Source organism: Aptenodytes forsteri, unplaced genomic scaffold (assembly GCF_000699145.1).
Source record: "Aptenodytes forsteri isolate BGI_AS27 unplaced genomic scaffold, ASM69914v1 Scaffold76, whole genome shotgun sequence".
NCBI lineage: Eukaryota > Metazoa > Chordata > Aves > Sphenisciformes > Spheniscidae > Aptenodytes > Aptenodytes forsteri.
The window spans coordinates 742,017-761,679 of record NW_008794444.1 but is presented as its reverse complement, the minus strand read 5'-3'; the positions used below and the strand labels follow the sequence as shown (position 1 = coordinate 761,679).

General features: G+C 38.9%; 1 protein-coding gene across 1 annotated transcript in view; it reads left to right on the top strand.

Annotated features, from left to right (window-relative positions):
- Positions 1–19,317, top strand: part of NAA30 (N(alpha)-acetyltransferase 30, NatC catalytic subunit) — a 20,418-nt gene extending 1,101 nt beyond the window's left edge. The window contains exons 2-5 of the mRNA XM_009289874.1: positions 2–778; positions 8,521–8,644; positions 10,698–10,753; positions 18,020–19,317. Coding sequence (XP_009288149.1) covers positions 2–778; positions 8,521–8,644; positions 10,698–10,753; positions 18,020–18,157 — 1,095 coding nt within the window. The 3' untranslated portion in view covers positions 18,158–19,317. The remainder of the gene's footprint in view (position 1; positions 779–8,520; positions 8,645–10,697; positions 10,754–18,019) is intronic.
- Positions 19,318–19,663: the final 346 nt, after the last annotated feature.

The following is a 19,663-nucleotide window of genomic DNA, read 5'->3' as shown; positions in this document are numbered from 1 at the left end:
CACCGGGGCCCAGGACGAGGAGGCCGAAGAGGAGGAGGAAGAGGAGGGACCCGCGGGCGGACGGGAGCAGCAGCAGCGAGGAGGAGGAGGCAGCGACGGCGGCAAGGGGGGGCCGCAGCAGCACCGCCTCCACCACCACCACCACCATCCCCCGCACCACAACCACCAGCTCAACGGCCTCATCAGCCCCGAGCTGCGGCACCTGCGGGCCTCCCTCAAGAGCAAGATCCTCAGCTCGGAGGCAGGGGCAGCCCCCGAGGGGCTGGAGAACAAGCGAGCCAGCAAAACAATGGGCTCCGGACAGCAGCAGCAGCAGTCATCGCCCCCGACCACAGCACCGTGCTCATCCCCCCTTACCAACCACCTCCCTCCCCAGGGAAGGACTGCACCCTCTCCTCCTCCTTCTCCCCCAGCAGCAGCAACAGGGGACAGGAGCCAGCCTGCTGCCACAACTACGACTGCTGCTAAGACTGCAGCCCGCAATGGACTGGCAGGAGGGACTGGCTTGGAGGAGGAAGAGCAGGAGGAGGGGGATGAAGGAGGGGAGGAGGAGGAGTCCCTGCTGCTACTCTCCAGGTCCTTAGCAGCAGCTTGCAGTTTGAAAGGCTCGGGAACGGACTCTCAGCCCGAGGAGGACCTAACGATACGATACGTCCGATATGAGTCAGAGCTGCAGATGCCCGATATCATGAGACTGATCACCAAAGATCTGTCTGAACCCTACTCCATTTACACATATAGGTATTTTATCCACAACTGGCCACAACTTTGCTTTTTGGTAAGTGCCGGAGGGGGCAGGGAGGGCAGGAATTGGGAGTGGTTTGGGGCTGGGGAGGAGAGGATTAAAGGGTTGACATTGGCAGAAATACTTCTAATAATCTTTTTGTGGATAAGACCAAGCTTTTTTGGAAGTACCTGTATTTCAGTCCCCTTGTGACCTGTGCATATATAAGTAAAGCATATGCCTGAAGTTCCTACATTTGCTAATACATGTTTTAAGTGGTGGGGAAAGGGTTTGAGCACAGGGCGAGGACCCAGGAATTCAAGGCTTCTAATCTTGGTTTTGACATTGACTTTTGTGACCTTTGGTAGCTCATTTTATCATTCTGTCTCAGTTCCTTGGTTTGTATGTAAAAAAGAAAGTGCTTAGTCTACTAGTGTCTTATGAGTGCTTAGTAATTCTTGCACAATGGTTTTAAAACAGACTTCAGCATGGCTAGCATATAAACGTTAAGTGATATGTGGAGAGACACTGTTAAAGGTTTTGTAGACTTTTTGATCTACTAGCTTTGAAAAAGACAAGTACAACCGTATTGCTTTTTACAGATGTGATAGTGTACGCAGCATGCAGAAATTCTCAGGCTTAGATTGTCTTCCTGTACTAACGATGTGTTTAGTTTTATGTTCTTCCTACTGCACTATTGAAAAGATTGATTTAGCTGTCACCCTGTCTTTCTAAATGTTTAGCACTTCTTATGGAAGAACTTGTGTTTCAGTTGAAAAGTATGCTTTTAGGATGATAATTCGTCCACAGGTATATGAAATTGAGTATAAGTTGGCCTGAGGGTATACGTGTATAGTGGGAGCTTAGCTGTGTTTGATTTACTCATAGGAAAACTTCTGTCTGCAAAACAGAACATTTATGGGAGTGTATGGCACTTCCTTGCTAAGGTAAATGATGAATTCTTCTCTCTTGATGTTTTAATCAAGGCTGGACACCTCTCTGAAAGGTATAATTTAGCCAGAGCCAAGACACCCTTCAATTCAGGAGTATTTCTGTAAAATTTTAATAGGATATGAGTACAGGAGGTGAGGCTAATGGAATCCATCTGGCCTTAAACTTCCTGAATGTTCTTGGTTTAGGGTCTGGTGTAATTTATAGCGGGATTTATATGATTCATAGGAGGATTTTCAGAACCGTGCCTCTTAAAACCCTGAAGAGGGAATACAGTAGGATTATAAGAAGTTGAGCAAAGCATTACCTTCTGGAACAAAATAGAAGTACAAAAATATTTGAAAACGTTGCTTGATGCAAAGTCATGTTTGCCATTACAAGGATGCTGATCAGAGCAGAATGGTATTTTTCAAGCACTGAGCTATGTGTGTGACTGATTTACCTCATACTGAAAAGAAAGGCTCGTGAACTACAAATGTCCATACTTTCAGCATCAAGTGTATTGCTGGGAAAGCCAAGACAATGTTGGACACTATTAGATCACAATGGATCTGTTTTGACTTTAAATCTTTATTTTTTTTATCAGGGAGTAACTTGAGAATTTTGTTATGAAAAGAGCAATGGCAAGTTGTTTGACAGAGCAGTAAAACAGATGATTTCTAATATTTATTTTTAACAGGTGCATTCAAAGAATAAAATATCACTCAAGGAAAAGAAAGCGTCTTAAGCTTATTTTGTAGTGACAGCTTCTTTTTTTAATAGCCTTGAAGAATCAACAAAACTTTACTTGAACTCTGTGCAATTCTAATCAATTTGCCATTTTTTTGAAGGGTGGAACAATGTAAAGTACATAAAACTGTAGAGAAGAATATGTGGCTATGAATGTCTAAAGCTGTTAGCCAATTGTTGTCTACTTAATAATTTGAAGCTCTTGCAATATGTTGAGTCAAATTTGGTGGGTGTTTTTTGTGATTGGTTTTAGTATTTTTAAGAGTTTTTTAGAGGTTGTCTTGAAGACTTTCTGTTCTATAAAATTTAATTTGTTCCTGCAGTTAATGGATTCCTGAACTACTTCTATCTAATAAGTCTCTTTAAAATATTTATCTTCAGTCAGGGACTGCATATTCCAATTAGCAAGAACAGTGTCAGGATGGTGAACAGAAGCATAGTGCCCGATCTCACACAATCATTTGTCTTTAATGCCTTGTGGCCTCACACCCTTCTGGTTTCAGGTTTTGGTTTGGTTTTGATTGGTCTTGGGGAGAGGAGTTAGACTGCAATTTGATTGTATTTGAAACAAATATCTGTAGGGTTCAATCAATTCCCTTACTGAATTTCACCATCACTGTTTCTAAATCTTCCAGTGCAGACTCCCCTGTCTTTATTGCACTGTCACGGGCTCCTTTCCCTTTCTCAACATGTGAGGGGAAAGTACTAACACCACTTAAATTTGAAGATGGGATGTGTATTTTCCGTAAATGATCAGCAATTGTCCCTTGCTGATATTTGTTCAGTAAACCATCTTAAACTCCATAATTTTGCTGTCTAGCATTTTGGATGCCTGACAATGCAGAGCTGTTTTCTGGGGGCATTATTAACATTACTCCTGTCGATGATTATCTCATGGGTTTGAAATTTGCCGAGTTTTGGCTTGGCCTTCCCAAGGCGCACCGTTGCTCTAATGGCTAGTGTAACCAAAAGGGCTGCTTGCTTTTCCTTTCTGTTCAACTACCTCTTCCTGGCTTGTGCCAACCCTCGTGTTTCTCTGATTTGGGAAGCTAAGATAGCCCTCCCACCGCCAACATATATTTGTAAGTAAGTGTGTGTGTGTGTATGTGTATGTTTTAGGGTCGGGTTTCTGTTGGTTTAGGGCTCCAAGTATATTCATAGTAGGATGACACAGGCACTGGTGTTGGTGGAAGAGAAGAGGTGAGAATGCACAGCTGGAGGGAAGGCACAGGACCAATCTTACCTAGTCACTAGCATGTTTTGCTGTATTAAACCACTTCCTAACTGTACGCTCAAAAAAGAAGTTCATATTGCACTTTAAAAGGACCTGGAGATCCTAGGAATCTTCAAAACCTGTTCGTTTTAACGTCAAATTCATCCGTGTAACTGTCTTCCTGACTTTAGGGGTAACAATGTGGGAATACTTGATGATCAGTTCTGATGTGTTACACTGCAGCATTATCTGACTGAGCTGTTGCAAGGTAATAACCTTCTCCTTCGTAAACTGCAACTGTCTGCTTAAACTCAGGTTTCGCCTGTCTTTGGAAGAGCAGGTGTGCTAGGTGTGAACAAATTCATCCGTGTAACTGTCTTCCTGACTTTAGGGGTAACAATGTGGGAATACTTGATGATCAGTTCTGATGTGTTACACTGCAGCATTATCTGACTGAGCTGTTGCAAGGTAATAACCTTCTCCTTCGTAAACTGCAACTGTCTGCTTAAACTCAGGTTTCGCCTGTCTTTGGAAGAGCAGGTGTGCTAGGTGTGGATGCCCTGTAAATGCCTGGTTTTTACTTATTCCCAGGAGCTCTGCCAGCCCAGTTTCTCTTCAAATGACCTATGATAACCACTCGTCTGTCAAAAAATGACAGGGGAAAGGGGTATCTTTTCTTTCACATGAAGCATTTTTAAGCATTGCTACAGCTTTGTCCCCATATGGATTGTAAATGCATTTTCAAAGTTGTAGCTTCCTTTTAAAGTGTTTTTGCGGCTTCTAGTCTTAGCAGTGTTAAAGTTCTAAAACTTCCATTTAGAACTGATACACTAAATATTTCAGAAAATTGTTTTCAAAATACTTCAGCGTGGGAGAGGTGAGCTTAGGAAACCTTGATCTGTGCCAAAGTTTGGATAAGACAGGACGTAATAAAAGCAGAGTTCTGGCTGAGTGTTGTAACCTCTCCTGTAATTCACAATACTGTTCCACTCAGCTGCCTTTTAAGAAAAATCTGGAAAATCTGTGCTTTTATTGGGTTCTTAATTTTGCCACTAGCTATAGCAGCATTTATAATTTAAACTTTCACAAGTTTAAAAAGAACCTATTAATTCCATGTAAGTGGTTTTAGAGGTGTTGTAAATCCTAAATGACTGCAGTTAAGATCTTGTTTTATACTAATGCTTTGCCTTTTTTTTAATTGGATTTTATTCAAAAGTCTAAGCGTGCTTCATGTTGAAACTAAGACTTGCAAGACATCATCCCTGTTTTTCAGTTGTGGAAAACTTGGGGCATAAAAGAAGAACCAGGAAAGTTAGGAAACTGTCTGGGAAGTCTTCCTAGCCTCATGGCCGACGTAGGACGAAATTCTACAACATCCATTCCCAATTTGCAAACTCTGTCTGTATTCCAGTTTCCTCTTAGGAGCGATCATGTTTTCAGATACAGGCTTGCTGTGCTACTTCTCACTGTCGGCGGCTTTGTGAAAACTTCAGGCATTGCAGCATCTGAGTATGTAACAACAGCTAGCGTGGTTCTTCTGGCAATGCCCTTGCACAGGAGGGAATTACTCGTGTCCAGTTTCATAGAGTGGAAACAGAGCGACTTAGTGATTTGCCCAGTATCATAAAGAGCTCTGACTGAACTGCCAGACTTTAGGTTAAAACCATTAGCCTAAATGTATCCTCTAATGGCATTCAGTAACATGATCGCTAAATGTAAGCCAAAGGATTCATACAGAGCTGTTTCTCTGATACTTTGGGACGGATTTTGGTGCATGTGCGAAAGGGAAGCTGTATTGCAGTAGCGCAGGTTCTGCTGCATTTGAATCACAAAATATTTCTCTTTCAGGGGCTAGCTGGTTGTTTTAATCTTCTATAAATGGGAACAAATGTCACAGGATCTGGGTATGAAATGCGTACTCAGACTGAGGCTGACAGACTTAAGATCTGGGTATGAAATGCGTACTCAGACTGTGGCTGACAGACTTAATGCCATCTTTGCCAATGAAATTAACGCCAATTGTTTAATTTTGTGAAAAGTAATGTTCTTGCTGATTTACAGACATTTCTGTGCTGACTCTTCTAGTAATACATGGTTGCGATACGAAGATATTAAAATCTAGTTTGTTTTAAACATTTAAACTTATTCATAAGAACAAAGTTGATGTAAATACTGGATTTGAATTCATGTATGTTAATCCTGCTAATGTCTTACGATTGAAGTAAATCTTATACTACTCTGTGGGGATTATAATATAGAATAGTAACTTGGGCTGAATTCTGTTCGTGGAAACTTGTATGTTTAGAAGTACTCTCATATACTTGAAAAGAAAATTTGGCCTGTGACTGTCTTTTCATAAATGGTGTTGTGTGGGAACTACTTTTTCTCTTTTCTCCCCACTCTCCCTATTTCAGTCTGGGTATTTTTTTAATTTACACAGTTTAATCTTCTTCAGGGAATTAAATTACAAAGTTTTACATCACATTTTAGGTTCATTTCCAGCTTTAGGTAAGGCTGGAGTAGAAGGAGGAAGGAGAGGAAAGGCAACAAAAAACCTCAAATTGAGGTGGAAGTGCAGCACTCCCTCCGTAAGTGGAACAACCGTCGATTAACTGGCAGACAGAGAAATAGATTTAAGTCTTTGGGGAACTGGTAACAGAGTCATACTTTATTCAACTCTCTGGCAACAGTGGTAAAACCGGTGGGTATTTACTGCTTTGATCACTGAAACAAAACTCTTTGCTGTTCATTTAGTGTTTTAAATATATGGTTCGTGAACATAGCTTTTCAGAAAAGTGCCCTAAACAAGAAAGAACACAGGTATGCAGTGTCTAGAATGTCACTACTCTTGAAGTGTGTGTGTGTGGCGGGGGGGAATCTTAAAAATTCTCCGCATGACTGTTACGATCAACAATTTGCACGTGTTCACTTCAGGGCAAAGCATAACTATAACATGCTAGTTTGTGGTGAGCTTATTTTTTTTTTTTTTTTAGTGGGGTATAAGATTACATCTAGGTACTCTGCATAATTATAGCAATGTTATGAACAGTCTGTCTGATGATACTCTTTATTTAACTCCCTGGTTTTCTCAGGTCTGAGCCGAGATACAAAACTTGCCTTGAGCTGATGCTTTGCATACACAGTTTTAGTATAAGTACAGCTTTTCTTTTCTATGGAATAAACTGTGTTTTAGAACAAATGAAAGACTGCTTAGAGGCTGTGTATTTCAGTCCATTTAGATGATGCTACAGTTTTTGTTCTGAAAACCACTTGTTTAGATTGTTCAGGGTTGTTCTTGGATACTGCTAAAAAAATGTGTTTTCCTGCCAAATAAAAACTTAGCAATAATTATATTTGCCTGATGAGCTTAAACTATATTAGAAATGGTGTTAGGATCACGCTGTATCATAGAGCTTTGGAACTGCAGCTCATACATTTTGGACTGCTTCGTTTCACCTTTGATACAGCTCCTGGTTGACGGCTAACTTGGTTAATAACCCACCATCCAGGTAGAGATGCTAGAAGACATTATTCTTCTTGGGGCAAAAAAACCTGTGGGTCCGTGCCTGCAATATGATCTGCATGAATGAATCTTCTGTCTGTAGAGTCTTAGCCTACAAGCTGTATACAAAAAGGTTCAGGTGGTTGGAGACTACAGAGTATATACCATAGACTTCGGAGAGGCGAGCACTGGGTTCACAGGTGGGCTGCACTGAGGCCTGGCAATACTGGCTCTGGCAAGTCCTTTTTGTTTGACGTGTCGTACTGTTGTAAATTTGGATTATCCAGAAGCGCTTGTGCCCGCACATGCTTGTGCCAATCATGTGCTGTAGTCCCGGCTTAGTTGCTACACTTGAGCCGAAGGCTGGTTCCCCCCCTGCAGATACAGGTCTGTCAAAGTCTGGATCCACTTATACACCCATATGTACAATTACGAGTTTCTCTTTTATCTCTGTCAATCTTTCCTGAAAGAATAGTAATTCATTCTCCCCTTGGATGCTGTCCTACTCTGCAGCTTTATTCAGTTTTACTGCTGCAGGTTATTATGTCGTTAATCTCTCATGCTGCCTAATCCTTCAGTTAACATATGACTTAGTTTTTGTTACACTCTTTCTCTAATAGATTTCATGGTGAAATTCTGGTGAACACAGTGGTTGTGCAAGTGGTTTGATAACTATTTGGGGAGGAGTTGGGTTCTTTTGGGGTTTTTTTTCTTAATATTTCAGAATAACTACATCTCCTTGACCACGCTTTTTGTGACAATACCCTTGGGATTAACTGTCAGTGCATAGCTCTTAACAAATGAAATCTCTGAACAGTTAAAATGTGTGAAATTAACTGTGTGCTTTTTTGTTTGTTCTTTGGGTGTCATATGACTGAAAATGACAGTTTCTAAAGATGAAACCCAGCAACATTTTTCTCTGATCCATTGTGGCCTTGACATTAAAACCAGACAAAAATTAAGCATGTTATCTACCACAGCCCTTGTACGTGAAAATTCAGATCACTGTAAAACAGGAATGGACTTTTTCCCTTCTGCGGCAGCCCGTGTGAAAGGGTGATTTATGCCTTAACCTGGTCTTTTTCTTCTTTTTTTTTCTTCCCCCTTTTCTATCACACGTGTTCTTGCCTGTAGTCTTCGTGGAATAATACTGTGGTTCTCTCCAGGACAATTCATTGGTTGTTAATTGACTGTAACTTTATTTGAATGTAATAAAGAAATGAGTCCTTTAATCTTATTCATACTTTTGGAGACTTTTTAAAATTTATTTAGTTATTTTTTTTATAGCTTTATGCAAATGAATTTTGTGTGGCTGGTTCCCTTAAAATGAACTGGTTTACTACTTTTGGTAGCACTGTAGATCACAAACTGAGAATGCATACGTGTATGTTTGTCTTTAAGGCCATGGTAGGTGAGGAGTGTGTAGGTGCCATCGTCTGCAAGCTGGATATGCACAAAAAGATGTTCCGCAGAGGTTATATAGCCATGTTAGCAGTGGATTCCAAATACAGAAGAAAAGGAATTGGTAAGAATAGCCTTTTTTGTTATTTCTTACTTAAATCCTGTAGTTGGGATAACTGTAGCTGTCATAAAGATTTAAGCAGAACTGAATTTCTAGATGTGGTGGTTTGTCTGTCATCCCTGCCTTACTCGACCACACAAGCTCCCCAGTGGCTTTTTTTATTTTGTTAAAATAACCTGAAATGCCCTGTGAGATTTACATCTGGGATATGATAAAGCTAAAAAGAAGGGCAGTCAGCAGCCCCTTACCTCTGCCTGTTACCACTGTCAAATAAGAACAGTGGGAATTGCTTTGCGTTTTTAGATGTGCCCTCATCACTGTATTTTTATGCTACATTCAATCTTTTTTCAGGGAACTTATCCCCTGGCTTTCCCCTATCAATTATGCATACAGTGCCCGTTGGGGAGAATGTATATAGCTCATCGTTGTATTAATAAGTGAAGAAAAATAGTTGTGTATTGCTACTTGAATGACTGAATCGGAGATCTGTTTTGCTGGAAGTTACATGATAAAAGAAATCATTCTTGGCAGGGAGTTTGCCCTCCCCTGTTGATCAGTTTTGCCCTGATGAAGGGATTTTCAATTCTAACACCAGTTATCCTGGTTGGCTTAATTAAAGATCTGTTCTTACGGAACTTTTTTTTTTTGTGTTGGTTGTTGTGAAATTACATTTTGTAACATTTTTAACTTAAAACGTAGACATCAGCTTTAAAGGCTAGAAATGTGCTTTACCACTCGTTCACACTGAACAGCTCATACTTTTGTGATTAAAGACAGAAAATTACTTGCAATGGAAAAATACGGTGATACATTGCAGAATGGTACCATTGTGTTTGTTCTCTTCAAAAAAAAAAAACAACCCCAAAAACCTCCAAAAAACTTGAAGCACTACATATTATCATGCCTATTCAAGCATGTGCGGATTTTTTTTTTTCCTTCAGTGCAATTCTGAAGCCATTGTTGGTTTCTGTAGTGGAGCAGAGGGAAGAGGTTACTGAGAAATCACTGTCTCTCCTTTCCTTTTAGCTGAGTCACGAAGGAGCCTGCCGTAATTTAATTGCAGGTGCTTGGATTCATAAGTACATAAGAACTAATGCCGTTGTTATGAAGATCTCTGCAAGACTTTTCCCTCGCTTTAGTCGGTTCATTATTTTAGAATTATATAAATAGAATTTATATTTAAAGCCTTGCTTGCTTTAGCATTATGTATGTAGACTTTTTTCCTACACTTGCCACCTTGCTGTTTCTCAAAGTATGCTGTTAATCTGAAGATTTGTTTTAAATGTAGTACAGTTTTGTCATACGTTCAATGAAAATCTTAATTGATTAAAGTTTTGAGAATACTTTAAAACATTCTCTAGATTCCTTGGGGTTTTTTTTCCTTTTCCTTAGCCTTCTTATGGAAGTGAGATTTATGCAATTTCATTGAACAGCAGTTTTTTCCACTAATAACTTTGAAAACAACTTTCAATTTCACCCCAATTCTACAGACAGGTAGGGATATTACATTTGTAGAACTGTTGTGAAATAGATGAAAAATAATGATAAAGAATTAAATTAATGCTTGACTGAGGGGAAGGGATGGGCTTCAAACCATATTATTAGATACTAGCAAATCCAAATGGGAGTGAGCCACAAGAAAAGTGGTTTCATAAGTTCTGTTACTAATAGAAGTATTTGTTTTAGTAAGAGGAAATTCCCTTGGAAGATGACTGTCCTTCAAGTACGTGCCAGCAGATTTTGACTTTAAATGCAACAAAAAGGAATGAATCACATCTTGGAAGGCTATATATAACACTGTGTTAAACATAGAAGCCTGTTTCTAATATCCTTGTGTTAGAAGAATCTTGCACTCAAGCTGAGTCTCTGGATAACTTTACAGATTATTTTAATGTTCAAACTTGAGACTGCAACTTGACTGCAACTTCTTGTTTCTTTCTTTCTTTCCTCCCTGCTTTCCCCAGGTGTCATGTCATGTAGGTAGCACACATGTTAGTCATATATATAAACTAGCATCTTTTGCATTGCAACTCTGACGCTGAAATCTATATTTCAGGTACAAACTTGGTTAAGAAAGCTATTTATGCTATGGTTGAAGGAGATTGTGATGAGGTAAGATTTTATAATCAAAAACTTTCATAATGTAAATGGTTTGCATTCTCCTGTATGTGGATTCATTTCACAGGTTTTTCTTCTACAGGACTTTTTTTAGGTGGGGAGTGGGTTGGTAAGAAGCTATTCCTTTTATAATAAAAGGAAAAATAACCTCAGAAAAACGTATGGCATAAATAGGAGAAGGATTTTCTAAATTTGTCATAAGGGCTCAAATTCAGTGTTTCAGGTTTTGTTTTACTTTGCAAAGCCGCCTCAGCCTTCGGTCGCAGGCACGTTTTCCTCCAAAGACTCTAGTTTAAGGTGCTACTGCCCAGTGTAACTTGCATGTTGTGTGTAATACTTCCATACTTTCAGAATACACAGAGATACTGGAACAGTACATGCTGTAGTATTGCAGAATGTGGTTTCATCACAAGTCATCAGGCTATTTTGACAGTGCATAGCTATATTACGTAGCACTACCAGAACTCTCATGATTTAGCATGTCAGCGAAAACTTGGAAAGAAAGTGACTGAATCACTGTCAAACTTTCTCTGGCCTATATGTTATCAGTCTTTCCTTTTACCAGATTACAGTCCCTACTTCTTTTTTATGTATATATATATATAAAAATATATATATAAAGCAACTGTTTTTATGTGCCATGTTTAACTTGTGAGGAACTCTCCCTACATCCATTCTCCTTAATCCGGTTATTTGTCCCTTTCATTTTCATCTGCTTGGTACAATGCAATTGTTAGCTTGTTCCTGATACATGAGCGCTGTGTCATTTCAGTGTGTCACAGTTAATGATCCTTTGATCTCTCTTATCTCGTTTCAACTGCTCCCTCAATTGCCCTACTGCGGTGCGGTGAAGTTTCTTATGCAAAACTACAATTTGTGTCGCAGGACTGCTGGCACATGCTCTGCTTATTTTTCCACTTGTTGTGTTACGCCTCTTGCAGCATCCTTGCATATGTTCTGACTTCCTTCATTGTTTGAGATATTTATTCTTCCCTTCAGATTCCTTCATGCCTCTGCTTACTGGTGTCTTTTTTTTTTTTTTTTCTTTCCCTCTTTATAAGTTACGTCGTACTCGGGCAGTGTAATGCAATCTGATAGTTCTGTAATTCTTTAAGTTCTGTGTTTTGGCTTGTTGCTTCTATCATCATATGTAACATGCTTTGCTCTAATCTGTCTTACTGCTTGCTACATTGAACTAATTAAGAAAAGGGGTTTTTTGTTTGTTTTTTCCATTGCTTTCCACTATGGTCTTGAATTAATTTGCTATTGCTAGAGTATTCAAGATTAAAAAAAAATTAAACAATAATTGAGGAATGGTATCATGCTGTTCACATCGCAGTTGGAGAATTGAGATGCAGAGAAGTGAAGTGAATTGCCTACTGTTGTTAGAGAGTCAGTAGTAGAACTGGCTATTTCTACTCGAGCTACCAGAGTTGCAATACTTACCGTAAGATTTATGAGTGTATGTACTACTTCTCATGTAACTTCATTTCTAAATTGGACGATCTAACAGGTATACGCATAATGATCTCTCCTGCGTCTTCCTCTTTTTCTACCGCTGTAATATTAGTCTAAGAGTCCTTCTTACTGTTTTTTATCTTTGTAAAAATGAAATAAATGTGATAAGGATTGCAGGCTAGTCTGCAGTGAGACCTCATTAAGTCTTACTCACAGACTTTCATCTATGGTGCTGTATAAATGCTTCGTACTAAGCGCAGAGGGCATTTTTCAGAGACTATTGCTATCCCTCTTTAATCGAACACACTGCAACTCAAGCTTCTTGAAGTGCGTGCTGGACGGGTGCAGGCATGTTTCAGTTCCAGTTTGGAAACTGTGTAACCGTGTTTGTGGGATGATGATTCTGAATTAATTATACCCTGCTTCTTGGGGGCTTTTGCATCAGCTGAGTCTTGTGCTGGCACAGAATTTTGAAACAGGAGCTTATTATGCCCGGGCAACGTAGAGCGCAAGCAGAGTATGTTTCTGACTTTCTACACCGGTCAATGGAGGCATACCCACACTGATTTGATATATTTATGTTGTTCCTTTTCATGTACAGGTTATCTGTACATTGGCCAAATAGCCAATGTTTTCTTTTTTTCTTTGCCACCAAGTGTAGGTTTCTTCCAGATATACGTGGTACAAAATAATAATGTTGGTTACTTGTACCGCATGGTGGATTGCCGAGTTTTCAGTCATGACCGGAATTTGAAAAGTCCAACTCTCCACCCATTAAAAGCTCTGTCCGACAGAGCCAAGACAGGTACCCTCACCAGTTTTTACAACAGTTGTTGGGAGAGTGGTTTCTGGCTGTCAGATTGATGCCTGGAGCTGATCAAACATGAAGTAGTGCATCACAGTAATTTGTCTTTGTGAGGTGTGTAAATAGTTTAATCATCTCTGCTGCTTTCAAGATGTTTTTCTACATCCCTTAATAAACTCAGAAGCATGATGAAAATAAAAAGATGCTGCTACTTGATATAAGATGAACTGCAATTAAAAAAAAATGCTATTTTCTGAAACTTGCTTGGAATAGGATTAAAAACATGAATATGCAGCTGTGGGTGTCATGAAAAATTTCTAAAGGCTGCTTGGAAACTCTTCCCTTCAATCTAATTATGGAATAGATGCAGTAAATGTACTTAATTTTAGTAAGTTGTGGCATATAATCTGATAAATGCTTCATTCAATGTGTTACTTTTCAAAGTAGCGTAGATTGGACTTCTTGAGGTATCAACACTGATTCCTGAAAAATAAAGGATTTATACAACACCATAGATGAAAATCTTGAGAAATCACTACTGGTATGCTGGCATTTCAAAGTATGCTGCAGTATTTTAGTGATTAAGGACTTTTTTTTCTTTCCCCCCTGTAAGCTAATTTAGTGGGAATAAACTAAGCCAGGCCTATGCAACAAGTGATTTACAGTGCGAGCTTCTGTGGTCAGTCAACTGCCTAAGAGGTAGTTCACGCTATATGCCATGCTTCAAAGCTGAGAGGCAATATCCTTCCAGCCAGGGGTTGTTTCCCAGCTTGAGGAAGCTGTGGGGTGAGTAAGTGAAGAAGTGAATTGGCTGGGGTGGAATCTGTGTGGAGGGGACGAGATGGCCATGAAGCTGGCCATGGCCTGTATTAGAATAGAAACAAGGGAAGCGATCTGATGTTGGGGGTGGGTGGTTGAACTAGAAATAACCTTCAAGCCTGAAGAAAGTACTCAACAGCATGCTTTGAGCTGGAGTGTCTGGATATAACATTACAAAACTTGAGGGATCTTTTGGTTTTGTTGGGGGTTTTTGGTTGGGTGTTTTTTTTTTTTATCTTGGTGACTTTCTTGGGCATTTGATGCTAATGAAATCTAATATTTGGGGTAGTGAACTGAAGGTTTTCAAGGTTTTAATGGACTGAGTTTCCAACAGGTCACAAAGATTTAGAATAACTTTGTGGGCTGGTTGCACAGAAAATGTGAACTGTGGAAATAAATCAGGTGAATAGTTTTTCTCCCATCTCCAAAGTTTTGAAGATACTATTCTTCCAGTGTAAGAAAGTATGTGCTAGCTTCAGCAAGTTGGGCATCTGGCCGCTTTTTGTACATTTGCTTAGTTTTTACTGACAAGCAATTTTCAAAAATTGTACTGCTTAAGACCTTCATGTGGAACTGTTACATCCCTTAATCACAATTAGAAAGGAGGAGTTGTTCATTCATATGTAGGTTTTCCGTCTGTAACAAATGACTGTAAGTAATCTGCCTACGATTCATTCACTTCGTATTACTGAAATAATATACCATGAAACTGGTAACTAATCAAAATAAGGCTCTACTAAGTGGGACTTAAAAAAGCTCTTTTTTTAAGCAAAATGTAGCATGTGAAAAGGAGTTGCAACTTCTCATAAGAATTTCCATTGAAGCTTAAGGGCGATTTAAAGTGGGGGGTTTTTGACCACACCAGTAGGTGTGTCAGTTTAATTCAGTACCACACCTGCAAAAATTAAATGTATATTTTTATATAATTCTATTTGAAATTATCAAACTATTGACATCTTAGCTTTTTCTTAATCTACAAAACATCTCAGGTATTAAGCGTTATATTTTGGGTACTACCTTTCTTTAAAAGTTAAGGCGGTTAAACCGATGAAGGACACTGGATGAGCACCCATAACTTGAGTCTGATGACATGCCAGACTTCCAAGTGAGAATGGCAACCTCTTCTGTGAGTGCTGAGAGAGTACTTTCTTCATTTGCTTATTTGGTTTGGCTGTATTCATTCTCTGACTTGGTTTCTAAACTTGAGTTCATTCGGAGTTTGAACTGAAGAAGCAAGAAAGCGTGACCTCTCCATTTTACTTCAGTTTAGGAATAAATTCTAGGTATGAAAAGGTAGTAACAAGAAACATCGCACTCCACTCTCACTTAGATTTCTTGCTTCTAAACCCAGTTAAAATTAGAGAGTTGAGTTAAAATGTTAGGTTTATAAATTTAAGACATAAGAGAAAGTAACAGCCTTCAGAAAGTTGCAACTTGTGCAGAAAATGCTGTTAAATCCAATCAGACCTTTGCTGGTCTCCAGGGGAGGATGTGATTGTGTTTTGAGAGGATTTAACAGGCATATGTGTACAACAAAATAGACCCTATGAGACCAGAAAGAAACGTAACAATTGAAGGTTTGGAGCTTGATTGAAAATCCCACATAGGAAGAGATGAATCCTTCACAATGAAATTGTGATAATTCACAGCTAATGAAATTTGGATAAAATATGACTGTGTTTCCTTTTTAGATAATAGAAACGTGTCTTTAGCCCTTTGAGATCAACACAACATGTTGAGATCAGGGACTTGTTTTTCATTGTGCTGAGTCTTCCTTAGAAATACCAGAGCAAATCTCTTGCATTTGCTTTCAAGATGAGCATTCACTAGGGTAATGGGATTCCAACAAACCTGAATTTCAACATTTAACCACTCCCTCAAATTCAATGATCTGCAGTGTTGGAAGTCTTTTAGCATTGCAAGATGTGCAAGCTTGCAGTTGAATACAGACTTGTTACATCACTCTGCCGGCTTACTAAACTTCTATGAGAGTGAATGCCATTTGTAGCTAGAGTTCAAATAATAGTCTCCTGCGCTGTGGATTTATGTGGGTCAGATTACCTCTCTGGCATAATGCTTTGTTTTAATTTGAATTAAGAAGTTGTACGATGTGCATAATTGTGTAGAAAATAACACTCTTCAGGAAAACTATTGCGCTTCTATAATTTGTTATAAATTAATAGTTATCCATTTTAATGGATTAAGGATGTTAAGAGTACTCGATCAAGTCACAAGACTTGACAGTGGTATTCTATGTGGTGCCAGCTAGAGAAATTCAATCTCTAATTCTTGCCATAAGACTAAGAATTGAATTAGGTTGTCTGAAGCGTGCAGGTACAACAGACTGTCCTGCTGTAATTTAAGAACTCTGACTATTAATATTTTAATGTGTGACTCTTAGTTCCTTTTTGGAAAAGGAACTTCTTCTAAGTCCTATGTTGTTCACTGGCTTGTTAGCCCCAGGTTTGCTATTCTTTCAACATTCCTACACTGAGAAGTGCAGGGGGAGTTATCCATTGGAATGTAGTTAGAGTGGCTTGAAACTTTAGCAATGGTCAAATATATACATTAAATGGATTTTTAAATCTTATTGAAGGTGACCAGTCTAACTGCTGTCTGCCTCCCTCTTTTACATTGGCTTAGCCACTCCTCAGACTGCAGAAAACAATCCTGACGGAGAGAAAAAGGAAAGGTTTTCTACCAGGTTGCTTTTTGAAGTAGCTCAGCGACAAGCCTAGTGAGCTGGCAGAAGAGGTGAGGGAGAATGGAAATGCAAGCCTGAAGGCAGCGGGGCCACAGAGTCCGTAACGTGGATTGACTTAAGCTGCTCTACAAATACAGACTAATATTTTTGTTCCTGGTTTTAAGGGGGTGGGGGGATATTAACCAGTTTTCCTGCTTTTTATCGGAGGAGAAGGGAGTCCTGGGTTTTTGAGGTGGAGTAGATGACTTCTTTTGGACTAAGGGAGTTTTAGGTATATAGTTCTAACTACACAGAGAGGGTATCAAATGCTGGTTTAGAAATAGCCGTTACTGGACTCAACACCAGCAGTGATCACTGGTTTGCTGCAGAAATTGCTTAGGCTGTATTTTCATTATATGGTCTTTCTACAGCGTCCATCAGCTCTTGTTTAATATGTGAACGTACATTGTCATGGGACTGTATGTAGTCTAGTCAGCGTATTAGTTCAGCCTGTGTTCTTGCGCAACCATGATCTGTCCTTAATAGCAGAATCCTTAAATAATTGAGTTGGACAACAGTAAAGAGGCAAAACAAGTTTTTATCATTTGGAGTGGGTGCACGGGATGCCAGAGCTCTGCTCAGTGCATTTGGGGAAAAGAGGGGAAAACAATTCAGAGCGACATACTTCAGCAGTTTTGTATTTAACTTCTTGTTAACACCAGTGTAGGTGTTTTGCCTGTACTTGAGACTTCTAGGGTAATTTTGAGTCTTTGCTTAATTTGGACTACTCTTACACTTGGGTTTGGTCTGAGGTATTTATGACAGGTCTTCCTGCAGCTGGGATCTTATCAACAGAGAGGGAAAAAGATGGAAAAAATTGCTCTTTTTTCCTGGCGTGCACTCTGATTTGAGTTTGGGATACTTGTGTGGAGCACAAATATTCGTTGCAAACATTGGGTCTGACAGCTAGTCGTAGAATGCTGAAGCTTGTATCTAGGTCTAAATCTATCGAATTAGAAGTCAAGGATATTAAATGACTAAACAAAACCTCATGTGCCAAGTTCTCGTGACACGCAAAAGTTCAGTTGCTCATTCAAAATTCAAAGTATGTTTTCGACCCTAATCTGTTTGGTAGGTTGGTTGGGGGCGGGCGATGTTGGGAGGCGGGGGTTGTTTGGTTTTTGTTTGGTTGGTTTTTACCCCAGCTATTAGGTAATGAGTTGAACTACCATTTACAGCAAAGAACTAAAATCTCGATATGAATGGAAGTTGTTTACAATTACAATTGTTGATTGACTGCTATTTTTTTTTTTTTTAATGTGGGAATGGAGGGGCGTTGCTTGAATAAGTCAGGACAAGAAATAATTAATTCCAGTCATTGCTAATAAGTGTGCCGTTAAATAAAAACTTTGAAATTGGTTCAGTAGTCATGTAACTGCAACTGCTTTCTAATATGATATGCTTTTTTCTTTTTTTTTTTTTTTTCTCCTTAAAGGTTGTATTGGAAACAGAAATCACAAATAAGTCTGCTTTGAAACTTTATGAAAACCTTGGGTTTGTGCGAGACAAGAGGCTGTTCAGATACTATTTAAATGGAGTTGATGCACTGCGTCTTAAACTATGGCTGCGTTAAAAGAAACCATCACATCAAGCAACTGACGTCCCAACAGCGCAGAGTTGTCCTTTGCATGCAATGCAATTTGTACAAAATTGCTTTGCAGGTGGACTTAGTAATTTCCATGCAGCTCTTAATCTGTCAGTGTCTCATTGAGTGTCGCACATATTTGTTGCACTTTGGCATGGCGCATTTGTTCAGAATTAAAACCGATTGTTTCAAACTTCGAGTTCTTTTGGTACCAGCAAGATGTGCCAGTTGATAGCCAAGATATGTTCATTCATTTGCAAGTCTACTGACTGTATTACATACACAGTGAACATTTTATCAAAGAACCTGTATGTGGAACGCGACTTTTGGTTCCAGAAAAAAGCCAATGTAGATTGTAAAATTCTATAAGTATACTAACATTTCATACAAAAATTGCCATAGTTTTCTGGAAAAAGGCTTCAATTTTAGGTTTTATTTTTCAATATTGAATTTTCCATTCTTAAATATTGGTACCTCAGTGATTAGTGAATGAAAAAATGTATTGTAGGGTGGGGTGTGTGTTACAATGAGTAACAGTAACAATTAAATTGCGTCTGCCAGTGCCTGTATAGATAAGTATATTTGTCTTCACCTCTAAGTTTGGAGTGCATGCTTTTATTCTTTTACTTTCTTCAATTGTCTTTGCAAGAAAATTTCTGCTTTTATTTAAATTCTGGATTTGATAATAAATTATTTCAGATTTTTATAATTTGGATACTTCTCCCAAACGAGGGTTTGGAAGGCCCTTCTTTTCTTATAGCAAGAAGTGTAAGCTATTTTGAAAACCTTGAGTAGCTGCTAAAAGAGAACCTGATGTCACCAGTAAATCTCTGCTGGTTTTGGATGCACTTTTTTCATTAAAAGAGTGAGGGACTTTTAAAAGAAGATATAGAAAATTAATGTAAATTGGTATGATTTTATTTAATCAAAATTATTGCTAGAAGCTCTGAAAAACAGCTATTTTAAGATAGTTGGAACAATTTTTTTTCAGATTCAGATTGCTTTGCTTCAGTGTCTAAAATGCTTCAATCTTTGGTTCTTGGTCTTGGAAATAAATTTCAAGATGTATTGTATGCATTTTTAGCTGCTCTCATTTTCTCTAAATTTACAGGAGCTAAATTATTGGGGGATTTTTTTCCCTGTAAAATCAAAGCAGCGGGGAAGGACTTCTCTCTCTCTTTCTCTCTCTCTCTCGCATTCGCTCTTGCTCTGTTTTTTCTTTCTTTCTTTTTTTTTTCCCCCCCTTTCTTTAATTGGGCTTACATAGGTTTTACCAATACCCATCAATTTTTTCAGTAATTACGGTGTCTAGGCTTTCTTGTTCAGTGTGATTATATAGCCCAGTTCTATGAATCAGTTGGGTTTTTTTCACTTTGGAAAAACAAAAAAAGGTATTAGCTGACTTGTGGAAGCACCTATGTAATCTGTGGAAAGGATGAACTCTCAGTGAATCCGCTCTTCTGTAGTTGAGCGTACTCTTCAGATTTGCCTTAC